At 40.3% G+C, this 14112-nt stretch overlaps 1 protein-coding gene across 1 annotated transcript in view; it reads right to left on the bottom strand.

Annotated features, from left to right (window-relative positions):
• GPRC6A (G protein-coupled receptor class C group 6 member A) overlaps nucleotides 1–10819 on the bottom strand; it is a 45327-nt gene extending 34508 nt beyond the window's left edge. Inside the window, exons 1-2 of the mRNA XM_082251406.1 lie at nucleotides 10535–10819; nucleotides 6615–6918 (exon numbers count right to left, since the gene is read on the bottom strand). Of these exons, the coding sequence (XP_082107532.1) occupies nucleotides 6615–6918; nucleotides 10535–10728 (498 nt within the window). The 5' untranslated portion in view covers nucleotides 10729–10819. The remainder of the gene's footprint in view (nucleotides 1–6614; nucleotides 6919–10534) is intronic.
• Nucleotides 10820–14112: the final 3293 nt, after the last annotated feature.

Raw genomic sequence — 14112 nt, 5'->3', positions numbered from 1 at the left:
CCATACATGCAAAGCCCACCAAGTGTCCATACATGCAAAGCCCACCAAGTGTCCATACATGCAAAGCCCACCAAGTGTCCATACATGAAGCCCACCAAGTGTCCATACATGCAAAGCCCACCAAGTGTCCATACATGAAGCCCACCAAGTGTCCATACATGCAAAGCCCACCAAGTGTCCATACATGAAGCCCACCAAGTGTCCATACATGCAAAGCCCACCAAGTGTCCATACATGCAAAGCCCACCAAGTGTCCATACATGCAGCCCACCAAGTGTCCATACATGCAGCCCACCAAGTGTCCATATAAGCAGCCTCGCAAGCGCAATGTCCAAATATGCAGCATCGCAAGCGCCATTGGAACTGACCTCATTTGTTTTCAAAAAGACCGGGAAGCAGCGACGAGAGCAGAAGGGGGCGGGTCGGGCCGAGAAGGAAGGACGAGCCGAGGAGAAGGGAGAACGAGCGAGCGCAGTCATCGGAAGTCCCGCCTCCTCTGCCGAGACGTTTGACGTCTGTCATAGGAGGGACTTCCGATGACTGCGCTCGCTCGTTCTCTCTTCTCCTCGGCTCGGCCCGCCCCCTTCTGCTCTTATGACAGCTCATCCTTCCGTCTCCTCGGCCCGGCCCGACCCTTCTGCTCTCGGCGATGTTTCCTGGCCGGTTTTTTTTCTAATATCGGCGTATAATGCGCACTGCTGCTTTTTCCTCCATTTTTAGGAGGAAAAAGTGCGTGTTATACGCCGATAAATACGGTAATTTTTCAGTAGAACAGGGATGTGGGTCGGGACCCTCCTTTAACTTTAACACCTATATGATCTTTTTTTCTGGTTCTGGACATGCTACAGAGCTGAAACTTCACAGGTACACCTTTTAGACCCCCCAGACACAAAATCACACAAAAAAAGTTCTTAAAAATTGTCATTTTTGATAAAAAAGCCAATTATTGAAAAAATTAAAAAAAAAAAAAAGAGAAAATAGAAATATATGCTTGCGCTAATGAAATCATTTACAGTAATATATTTCTGCTACTATCACACCTATATATGTCTAGGTGTGTATATAAATATATGTATGTGTGTATATATACCACTATACACAAGTTCAGATGTTTTGCCTGCCTCAAAAGAACCCCAAAAAATGCCAAAAAAACCGCTAGCGTCAAAAAAAAAAATGCCCAGGTGTGTTTTTGCTGGCATTTTTTGGGGGTTATATTACTGTAAATGATTTCATTAGCGCAAGCATATATTTCTGCTACTATCACACCTATATATGTCTAGGTGTGTATATAAATATATGGATGTGTGTATATACACCACTATACACAAGTTCAGATGTTTTGCCTGCCTTCAAAACCCCCCAAAAAATGCCAGCAAAAACACACCTGGGCATTTTTTTTTGACGCTAGCGTTTTTTTGGCATTTTTTTGGGTTCTTTTGAGGCAGGCAAAACATCTGAACATGTGTATAGGGGGTATATATACACATATATGTCTGAATATATACCCCTAGACATATATAGGTGTGATAGTAGCAGAAATATATTACTGTAAATGATTTCATTAGCGCAAGCATTTATTTCTGCTACTATCACACCTATATATGTCTAGGGGTATATATTCAGACATATATGTCTATATATACCCCCTACACACATGTTCAGATGTTTTGCCTGCCTCCAAAACCCCCCAAAAAATGCCAGCAAAAACACACCTGGGCATTTTTTCTTTGACGCTAGCGTTTTTTTTACATTTTTTGGGGTTCTTTTGAGGCAGGCAAAACATCTGAACATGTGTATAGGGGGTATATATACACATATATGTCTGAATATATACCCCTAGACATATATAGGTGTGATAGTAGCAGAAATATATTACTGTAAATGATTTCATTAGCGCATTTATTTCTGCTACTATCACACCTATATATGTCTAGGGGTATATATTCAGACATATATGTCTATATATACCCCCTATACACATGTTCAGATGTTTTGCCTGCCTCCAAAACCCCCCACAAAATGCCAGCAAAAACACACCTGGGCATTTTTTTTTGACGCTAGCGTTTTTTTGGCATTTTTTTTGGGTTCTTTTGAGGCAGGCAAAACATCTGAACATGTGTATAGGGGGTATATATACACATATATGTCTGAATATATACCCCTAGACACATATAGGTGTGATAGTAGCAGAAATATATTACTGTAAATGATTTCATTAGCGCAAGCATTTATTTCTGCTACTATCACACTATCACACCTATATATGTCTAGGGGTATACAGTGGGTACGGAAAGTATTCAGACCCCCTTAAATTTTTCACTCTTTGTTATATTGCAGCCATTTGCTAAAATCATTTAAGTTCATTCTTCTTCCTCATGAATGTACACATAGCACCCCATACTGACAGAAAAACACAGAATTGTTGACATTGTTGCAGATTTATTAAAAAAGAAAAACTGAAATATCACATGGTCCTAAGTATTCAGACCCTTTGCTCAGTATTTAGTAGAAGCCCCCTTTTGATCTAATACAGCCAGGAGTCTTTTTGGGAAAGATGCAACAAGTCTTTCACACCTGGATTTGGGGATCCTCTGCCATTCCTCCTTGCAGATCCTCTCCAGTTCTGTCAGGTTGGATGGTGAACGTTGGTGGACAGCCATTTTTAGGTCTCTCCAGAGATGCTCAATTGGGTTTAAGTCAGGGCTCTGGCTGGGCCATTCAAGAACAGTCACGGAGTTGTTGTGAAGCCACTCCTTCGTTATTTTAGCTGTGTGCTTAGGGTCATTGTCTTGTTGGAAGGTAAACCTTCGGCCCAGTCTGAGGTCCAGAGCACTCTGGAGAAGGTTTTTGTCCAGGATATCCCTGTACTTGGCCGCATTCATCTTTCCCTCGATTGCAACCAGTCGTCCTGTCCCTGCAGCTGAAAAACACCCCCACAGCATGATGCTGCCACCACCATGCTTCACTGTTGGGACTGTATTGGACAGGTGATGAGCAGTGCCTGGTTTTCTCCACACATACCGCTTAGAATTAAGGCCAAAAAGTTCTATTTTGGTCTCATCAGACCAGAGAATCTTATTTCTCACCATCTTGGAGTCCTTCAGGTGTTTTTTAGCCTACTCCATGCGGGCTTTCATGTGTCTTACACTGAGGAGAGGCTTCCGTCGGGCCACTCTGCCATAAAGCCCCGACTGGTGGAGGGCTGCAGTGATGGTTGACTTTCTACAACTTTCTCCCATCTCCTGACTGCATCTCTGGAGCTCAGCCACAGTGATCTTTGGGTTCTTCTTTACCTCTCTCACCAAGGCTCTTCTCCCCCGATAGCTCAGTTTGGCCGGACGGCCAGCTCTAGTAAGGGTTCTGGTCGTCCCAAACGTCTTCCATTTGAGGATTATGGAGGCCACTGTGCTCTTAGGAACCTTAAGTGCAGCATAAATCTTTTTGTAACCTTGGCCAGATATGTGCCTTGGCACAATTCTGTCTCTGGGCTCTTCAGGCAGTTCCTTTGACCTCATGATTCTCATTTGCTCTGACATGCATTGTGATCTGGAAGGTCTTATATAGACAGGTGTGTGGCTTTCCTAATCAAGTCCAATCAGTATAATCAAACACAGCTGGACTCAAATGAAGGTGTAGAACCATCTCAAGGATGATCAGAAGAAATGGAAAGCACCTGAGTTAAATATATGAGTGTCACAGCAAAGGGTCTGAATACTTTGGACCATGTGATATTTCAGTTTTTCTTTTTTAATAAATCTGCAACAATGTCAACAATTCTGTGTTTTTCTGTCAGTATGGGGTGCTATGTGTACATTCATGAGGAATAAGAATGAACTTAAATGATTTTAGCAAATGGCTGCAATATAACAAAGAGTGAAAAATTTAAGGGGGTCTGAATACTTTCCGTACCCACTGTATATTCAGACATATATGTCTATATATACCCCCTATACACATGTTCAGATGTCATGTCTGACATCAAACATGTCCTCAAAAAAGCACTGGCAGTGGCAGCCCCTGCAGCATAAAAAATGCTTGGCTGGTGAGAAGCCATATGGGTGTGCCGAAGCTATTCAGAAAAATGATCTTTTCTCTATAGCGGTCACCCTGCTAGGGAAGGGTTTTGTCACCCTGCCATAGCAGTCACTGCCAGTTAACCCTACACTACACTACGGTCCCCTTACACTTAACACTTTCCCTACAGAAACTAAATTTTTGAAGCTAACTTAAGTGTAAAGGAGCACTCTAACTACACTAGATATCCCTTTCCTCACACTAAAAATAGCTAAATGACACTTTTAAAGTAAATTTAACACTAAGTAAAGAAGAAGAGTAAGGTAACTGCTTCCACTCTCTTCCATGTCCAGTATAACAATGCTAGGAATATGGCGGGGGCGATCTTATATACTGGGGGGCGTATTCACTAATGATTGGTCTAGGGACCCCCTAGTCACTTCAATCACATTCCTAGCATTCTCCTGCCCCCTCAATTGGCTTTTGCTAATGGTTCTGGTCCAATCACGGGCTTTTAAAGCCCATTTCCTGAAGCATTGCATTTTGGGCGGTTCTGGTTGCCGAATTCCGAACTTTTTGGGCAAAAAGTTCTAAATTCGGCCGAACCTCGAACACCCAATGTTCGGGCCGAACCGATGGTCGACCCGAACCATTCGATCATCCCTACTTATCAGCAGGGCCATGATTTTCAGCTGGGCTGTCATGTCTCCTAGGTGTGGCTGTTGAGACTGGGGAGTCTCCCCACTGTGCTCCATGAGAGGGTTCTCATTGGGCAGTGGAGGAAACCCAGCCAATGGCACACTCAGGCCTGTATCTATCCCAGAAAGGCAGATTCTGCCGCACAGCATTCTGGGAGTGGGTATAAGTTTGAGGGGAGCACATGACACAGCGTCTTTGGTGGGAAGCAGAGTCCCAGGAAGGAGAGTACGGCTGTCTCTCCTCCTGTCAGAGAAATCGGGTGTCCCAGGAGGTTTGCCTAGTGAGAAGAGACAGAAGGCTGAGCTGAGCTGCAGAAAGGATCCGGTGCAGAGGGCCTGCAGAGCTGAGAGGGGTCCAGTTTCAGGAAAGCATTCCCAGTTCATGAGTACTGCAAACTGCCCCTGGGGGTCTGCCTAGTGAAAGGGGACCACTCCGGAGAAGATCAGAGGGATCCGGGAGCTAGCTAGCTGGTGCAGGAGCCAAGTAAAGGGGGTGCCAGTGTGTGGACCCTGAAGCATAGAGGGGGTGCCTAGTGAAAGGACCCTGAAGTATAGAGTGGGTGCCAGTGTGTGGGCCCTGAAGTGTTCAAGTGTACAGCGTGCAGTGTGCAGTGTACAGCGTTGAGAATTGCAGAAGCAGTTACAGAAGCTACCTCAGTCAGGAAGGACTGGAGGGAGCAGTGTTCAGGACTTTTGAGCTAACCAGAGTGTCAGAAGTCAAGTTTCAAGTACAGTACAACAAGTCAGTGTTTTTCAAGTGCCAGCAAGTGTTGATCGGCATCCAGCCGGCGTCAAGACATCGCTGAAAGGCATTTTTCTTCAAAGTGTCCCGTTGGTACCTAGTTGAGCCAGAGGAGTATCCCACTCATTCCCTTCTCCCATCCCCAATATAAAATAAACAAAACAAACCAAAGATGCCGCACTGGCCCTTGACTCAAATCTCACACTTGGGTATTCAGCTTAAATGGGCTGAAGGTGTTACCGGTGACCATGGCAGACCCACATCAGGCCCAATGCCTGGAAAACCTGCTACATCTACAAAAAATAAGCTTTATAATTACTGCACTCACATGATCCTGAACGATTTTGGGTGTGTACAATCTGTTGTTCCCTTCTCCTCTCCTGCATTGCCCCTTCAAGATGTATGGAGCTTGGTTGCTACCCCTTACAAACACGATGGCAGGATCCGGGTCCTCCTGGATAGGGCTCTGGCGTGCTCACCCAAATGCACTTGCGCCCGGACCAGCCAGCACAATCGACACTGCGCATGGATGTCAGGGACTTCCCGGAAGACAATAGGTGGTGGGGAGGGAGAGACAGAATGACCGGTATGCACCCACGTAAGTTGCTATGATGATGCATTTCGGAGGCGTGGCCTCCTTCCTCAGGTCCTTGTCTTCTGACGTCCATGCACTGTGCCGGGCCGGCTGGTCCGGGTGAAGTATCGTTCAGGATCATGTGAGTGCAGTAATTATAAAGTTTCTTTTATGTCTACAATAAAACAATATTAGGCAAGGGCGGCCGTGCGCTTTTCTTCTTTTTGACTCTTTGTACCAAAACCTTGTCCTCCACCCAGTGGAATCAAGGAGAACTGCAAAAACCTGGCATTTGGAAGTTTTTTCTTTTTCCATAAGGACAACCTACCAGGCAGCCTTGATGTGTTTATCTGGTCAGCGCATGAACTGGTGAATTTAGATTTCATAGTTATATTATCATTTCCTGTTTAATGGTTTCTGTTGCTTTCGACCAAAGCAAAAGGACCATGTGTCCAGCAACATTTTGTAAGTGGTAAGAGTCTTATCTGCAGCAGCTTTCCAACAAATTCAACAATGGAAATATGTTCTACAGAAAAATAATTACAGTTACATGCCTGGACAGAATACATTTCGACTGAGCCCTTACCTGTGGTATAAGCTGGGTGTTCAGTAACTTTGCAACAGCAATGGACACTTCTGAATAACTGTCTCCAATTACAGCTTTTACTTTGGGTATATAGTCCGAATAGTTGCATTTAAATAGAACAGCGTCTCCTGAAGTATTGTATGTAGACAGAAATCGTAATGTAGCTGATATTGCTAGAGTGGACTCTGAACAGGTATCATAGATTTCATATCCCAGTTTAACTCCAGATAAAAGCGAAGAATTGTTTATTGACTCTATCGTATGAACCATGGCTAGTATCTGTAAGAATCCCTGCAACTCAAACCTGCAATGTAACCAATAATAATGTTCAGTTTTACCAAGTTAGGTAATTAAATGCACTATTACATGTAAGAAAACCAAAAACACATTAGATGCTTGTCATTCAGAGCTAATCACATAGACATTAGATCCAGGGCAGTACATTTCAGAAGATAAATAGACAAAGTTTACCAAATTTTGCCCTCAGGCCTGGTATCCTTCATACCTACTTTATGATGGTTGTCTTTCCAGAGATTTAAATTCCTTGGGGTCAGGAAAGGCTTGCCCATAGTATGGATTGAGTTTCCAGGCGCATACGTGTGCACATGCGCAGGCCGAGAACTGGCTGCGCAGATTTGCACAGACATGCATAGATGCGCGCACCTGTCACCAATACTGGCGCCAAACAGGTTATTTTAACCACTTCAGCCCCAGAAGGTTTTACCCCCTTCATGACCAGGCAATTTTTTGCAAGGCGGCAATGCATTATTTTAACTGATAATTGCGCGATCATTAAATAATATAAAATTGATGTTCTTTTTATCCCACAAATAGAGCTTTCTTTTGGTGGCATTTGATCACCTCTGCAGTTTTTATTTTTTTGTGCTATGAACAAAAAAAGACTGACGATTTTGAAAAAAAAAAAACAATATTTTTTACCTTCTGCTATAAAACATATCCAAAAAAAAAATAAAATTTCTTCATAAATACATGCCAATATGTATTGTGCTACATATTTTTGGCGAAAAATTCCCAATAAGCGTAGATTGATTGGTTTGCAATAAAAAGTTATAGTGTCTACAAATTATGGGAAAGATTTAGGGACTTTTTATTTTTTTAGTATTTTTTACTAGTAATGGCGGTGATCAGCGATTTTTAGCGGGACTGCGACATTGCAACATACAAATTTAACACTAAGTAAAGAATGAGAGTAAGGTAATGAGAAGTTTATCTTACTAGCAAGAAACATAGGAGGAAGATTTACTAAAACTGGTGCACACAGTATCTGGTGCATCTGTGAATAGTAACCAATCAGCTTCTAGCTTCAGCTTGCTTAATTAATCTTTGACAATAAAACCTAGAAACTGATTAGATTAGCTGACCAGATTCTATGTGCATCAGTTTTGGTAAATCTCCCCCATAGTAAATTTGACGTTGTATGTGTATGGTTTTATAGATTATAAGTCCCCCACCTGAACCCAGACGTACATTTTTGTATGTATTGGTATTCTTAAAGCCTATAGACCCTTAGCTCAGAAACTTATTATAATTGGAATTAAATCAGTCTTTTTCTTTTGTTAGGTTTAAAACCATTCATCCATTCTTGAATGCTAGCTGGGTTTATATTGAATGATAAGCTTAATGGCTGTTAAATGGTCAGATGATCATCTTTTCGATTTCTGTTTTTGAATCTATGTTACTGGTCTCCAAACTGCAGCCCGCAAGCCAAATGTGACCCTTTGTTTGCCTTTTGAGTACTATTCCTACCTCTAACATCGCTGATCTGGCACTATTTCTTTCACTGACACCAACAACAGGGTACTATTCCTTCCAATGACACCAACAAAGAGACATTATTCCTTTTTCCACTACCACAAATTTGTGGCTATTTGTGACCTAAAAAAAAGGGGCTCCCCAGATACTGCCTCTCATGAGATTGAGTAAGAGGTACATAGTCCTTTTAAAAAAAAAAAAAAAAACAATCCTAGAATGCAAATCCATCATCAATTATGTCATACAGCAATGAAGATCCATGGCAATCACAATGAACGGAACCCATTGCACCCAAAAAACCTCACTACCTCATTGGGTAGTAATGTCATGCTAACCCCGCCCTTTTGTTTATATGGCTGGATAAATGGGGCTGGATGACATCACTGGTTGCTAAGGACGTAGCAGGTGTCAAGACCTGCCACTTCCTTAGCAACCTTTGACAGCAAAGAAGCTATCGTGTATAGTAGTGGTATTTCTACTGCTACTATACTGTACATGATGTTTCTTCTACCAATGAATGAGTAAAAAGTCCATTATTCAGGCAAATGCCCCAAAAGCCAAAGTAGTGAACTTGCTTGTGTACTTGTGTTCGAACTGAACTTTGAGCTCACCCCTACTATACTGCAAGTCTAACTGTTCTGGATAAAGTAAAACTAAAGGCAAAGCTTTTTTTTTTTTCATTTTTGCTAAAGTAAAGGAGGGCTTTAACCCTCCCAAAACAGGAAGTGAGAGGAAATCACTGCCAAATGGGAGAAGTCCCTGTTTGTCACAGGGGTCATGGGAACTAGTGTCCCCATTGGAAGATTTCTCCTCTATTCCTGTTCTGGGGACAACCAGAAATTTGGGGTTTTCTTTTACTTTCACTTTCTGTGATAAATAAAGGGAACAAATTTCAAAAATAGGGGAAAAAACAGCAAAAAAAAAATTGACGGGGATTCTAATTCCTCTCCAGGGGTTAAAAAAAAAAAACTATTTTGTCTTTAGTTATACACATTGAACTTTAAATTATTCTGGTCATATTTTTCACAATTTAAAATCCCAAACCTGAAATATCAGTTCTGGATGGACTTTTCATTTGAGGAGATGCATATCCTTATTCAGTTAAGAGTGCTAATTCTTAAATGCAATCAATGAGAATTTACTTTGCTAAAAGCAGAGCAGTATATGATGGATTCTGATTGGTTGCTGTTGCTTACAGCACTTACGTATATGGCTATTAATTTGTACTAAAGAGTAGTGTGTTCTGTGTTTCTAAACTGCCACAAATTGAATTTAGGATACATCACATAATTGTCCCAACACATCAATGATGGTATTACATAAACTTCCAAAGCAGTATGTATTTTATTGAAAAAACATGAACCTTTGTTTCTTTTTTTGTGTCTGTAAACTAAGCAAAATATAAAGCATTTCCCAAAAATAAATATAAAGCATTTCCCAAAAATATTATACATTGCAGCTTTCAAATCCTTAGATGTGGTGGCTCCGTTGGGTTTTTGGGTGTTTACACTCACTCCTCTACTTTATGCATGGAAGAGCAACATAGCCACTCTTGGACAGCAGCACTGTCTACCATGTTAGCTAGGCTAAAAAGTCTAAAATAGTCTAAAATAGGAAAATGAATGCAGTCACCACATCTAGGGATTGGTGAACCAAATGTTTTTGTTTTTTTTTCCACAAAAAGTTTTTATTGAGATAAAACCCAATGTTTTGTTTTAGGCTTTAGCTATACTTTTTGACAGTTGCATACCTGTTTTTTTTTTTTTTTTTTTTTTTTGCATATCCTACTTTATTTGTGTATAGTTAGCCTTTAAAAGGGAAAGAATATTGCATGTTTTTCCCTCCTATTAACATTTAACAACCATCATATTTTCAGTATTATATAGATGGAAAATTCATTTTGATGGTTAATTAATTAAATATTAAATTACTTTTTTTTTGCTAAATTGCCAAGTAAAAATGTTTAGTTGATATCTTATTCTCAGTAGATAAAAATTATACCATCTTAACCCCTATTTTTTTATTTTGTTAAATATATATTAGATTTCTTTTAGCCTAAGAGAGATAACAGGTAATAATAAAGAACCTTGACCATTTTTAAAAACTCCAAAAACAGTACTTGTATATTCTGAAAAAATATTACTCACCCAGCACAATTCTGGATAGCTGGTTTATGTGGATATCCCCGAAATGAGTTCATCATTTTGCCATGTACTGAAAACAAGCCCCCAATAATAATGTCTCCATGTGCTCTTGCTCCCACAAAATCATCAGGAATCACACAGCAGTATATTCCATTGATCAGTATCCCAGTGATGACAGACATTCCATACAGTGCCATGTCTCTAGATCATATTCCTGCTGCTGAGGTCAGACCACTAATTCATCAACTTCAGTACAGTTACTATGTAAGCAGCTAATAAGCAGCATGAGCCGGATGCACCTTGCCTAGGCTAATTCTCTTTGTTATGGGTACAGCTGCTTCCTTTTCTGTATGACAGCTACAAGTTCAGATATCAATTCTAGATGAACACACACATACAGTACATGGACACATTCACAACTGACAGTAATACAAAGACATCATAATGCTTATTGAACATTAACGCATCTGTTCTGTTACTTCCCTTCTGTGTTACAGAGTCTATGAAACATTCATTTGTCTTGTTATATCTTACATATTGATTATTTGGGGGATTTTGGCGTGTGTCATAAATTTAAGTATGACTTAAATCTAGAGCAATAAATCTTTATCTGTATAAATCCCATGAAGGTGGCACCACATCAATAGGTTCCCATCAAGATATCGGAGACAAAACAGACGTTGATATATATTTGCTATCTGCCTCTTTATGAGGTGTATTGTGTTCCAAACAGTACCTGTCACTGAAAGTGGATTTTATGCACTTGTCAATGTCATGATTACTATACATCTGTGTTTATTCCAAAGCAGGATATTACTCCTCCCCTTTGTCATAGAAGCAGAGAAGAGACACGGCAGAAAAAGACCAAGTGGTCCATTGTGTCTGTATTTTTCTTTCTTTCGTTCTTTCTTTCTTTATTTCTTTCTTTTCCTTTCCTTATTTTTTCTTTCCTCTCTTCCTTTCCTTTCCTTCTTTTTTTTCTTTTTTTTTTTTCACAATAAAATGCTTTATTGAAAGAATAAAATTTAAAATTACACATATAAACAAAATGGCAATCGGTAGGAACAATCCGAAAACTTGTGTAACATAAAATAAACATTAAAGCCTCGTACACACGCACCGATTGTTGGCCGACCGATCGGCCGTCTTTTGTCCAGTGTTGTTGTGTTGGTTGAAATGTGCTCTAGACTGCACACAAATTTTGTCGGCCAACAATAACCAACTGCAGAAGTGATGTCATGTTCTGGTATACTTTCCGTGTGTTTTTTCTTCTCTGAGCATGCCCAGTCTTGCTTATCTGACTTTTGTCGGCCGAAATCTGTACTGACTGACGAACAATCGGTCGTTCTGGTGACGGCCAACAAAAATTTTATAGCATGCACACCAGATTTTGTTCGGCCGAAAAGTCGCAGTCGGTTTTCCGAAGCATCATACTAACAAGCCGAAAATCGGCCGATCGGACGTTGGCCGAAAATTTACGCCCAACAATCGGTGCGTGTGTACGAGGCTTAAGTTAACAACATGACTAACGCAAAATGAATATTGGTAAATCCACAATACATGTTATCTGTCACAGATAGATGAATAGAAAACAGTTTGTCTGGACTCGGTGATAGGACATACAGCATAAGTGCTGCTCAAAAGGCTTGTGGATCTATCCCTGAGATAAAAAAAAAAAAAAAATTTCTTTCCTCTCTTCCTTTCCTTATTTTTTTCTTTCCTCTCTTCCTTTCCTTTTTTTCTTTCTTTCTTTTTTTTTCTTTCTTTCTTTGTTTCTTTCTTTCTCTTTTCTCTCTTCCTTTCCTTTACTTCTTTTTTTCTTTCCTCTCTTCCTTTCCCTTTCTTTCTTTCTTTCTTTCTTTCTTTCTTTCTTTTTTTCTTTCCTCTCTTCCTTTCCCTTTCTTTCTTTCTTTCTTTCTTTCTTTCTTTCTTTTTTTCTTTCCTCTCTTCCTTTCCCTTTCTTTCTTTCTTTCTTTCTTTCTTTTTTTCTTTCCTCTCTTCCTTTCCCTTTCTTTCTTTCTTTCTTTCTTTCTTTCTTTCTTTCTTTCTTTCTTTCTTTCTTTCTTTCTTTCTTTCTTTCTTTCTTTCTTTCTTTCTTTCTTTCTCTTTCCTCTCTTCCTTTCCTTTACTTCTTTTTTTCTTTCCTCTCTTTCTTTTGTAATAGTAGTTTGAGAATTCCAGGTAATGTCAGGCATGTTGAAGTCACCCATAATCAAAACCTCCCCCCTTCATTGCCTTTTTGGTTATCTAGTCAATCAACAAGTTATCATAATCTTCAGTCTGTCCTGGGGGTCTGTATACTACACCAATTCTAAGGGAAGATCCTTCTCTGGTTGGAAGGCAGACCCAGAGGGATTTGAGTATTTAATTTGTTTTTTGAATTAATGTTAGTGATGCTTTTTTTGACATGTATGGAAACCCCATCTCCCCTCTTCCCTATTCTGTCACTCCTGTATAGTGTGTACCCTGGTATTGTTATTTACCAGTCATCTGAATCCTTGAACCACGTCTCTGTATTTGCAACAAGGTCCAAGTTGTCTTTAGACATAAGAGCTGTAAGCTCACAAAGCTTGTTGTCTAAACTACGAGCATTACTGCACATGACATGAAAAACACTGCTATCTACTGCATTATTTTTACCACCAGAAACTTCAACTGAAGTGACCACCCCATCAGCCCAGATCTTGGCAACACAAACCCTCACATTCGTTTCACCCTGCTGGGGGCAGAAACAATATATACATATATATATATATATATATAGCAACTACTACAGTGATCTGCAGCTGACACAGGGATCATTAAAGTGGTTGAAAACCCTTATATATACCCAGTGTATTGCCTGTTTATCTGCAGCCATCTCTATTCTGCAGCCATTCAAATACCAGGATTTATAAAGCTTGTCTGAGCTGTCAAAAAAGAGGACAGAGAGCTGAAGTTACACTTTGCAGAGTGCAGAGAGGGGAGCTCTGACAGCTGATTGGAGGGTAGGGACACACCCCCCTTAACAAAGCACACAGGAAAAGAGCCGAGGCTGTAAATTAGCAGGATATTTCTCCCCTGTCACCATTTTTCTCTTGGCGTCAGGAAAAATTGTCAAATGTGACTCATGTTGATAGCAGAAGAATGAAGCAGCGGACAGATATTACACTTAGTGCTCTTATTTGAGACAAGTACAGACTATAGAAGGATATGCTTTGTTGATATTTCACATCTGAGGTTTACAACCACGTTAAGGAACAACATTTGCATACTCTCAATGGTCCAAACTGGATATTATTGTCCTGTTCCTCTCAGCAGACACATGATTAAACTCGCAGATCTCAACCGGCTGAAGCTAGTATCAGAGGCGTAATGACCCTTGGGGTAATTTTTGTGAACTATTACATTGATTTGATCATAACAGCTATTACAATAATGCTGACAGATTTATAATAGGTAGGAACAAAGAACACTATACTCAGAACAGGCTAAATAAAGACACTAATTGGGGGGGGGGGCGAATACATGGGAGATGAAGATAACTATGTATTTATCCATTCTTTCACTTCATTTCACATAATTTCAAATATTTTGTTTTT

Source organism: Pelophylax lessonae (genome assembly GCF_965119305.1).
Source record: "Pelophylax lessonae genome assembly, chromosome: 3".
NCBI classification, from domain to species: domain Eukaryota; kingdom Metazoa; phylum Chordata; class Amphibia; order Anura; family Ranidae; genus Pelophylax; species Pelophylax lessonae.
The sequence above is the reverse complement of the archived record's forward strand: the minus strand, read 5'-3'. Positions and strand labels throughout refer to the sequence as shown.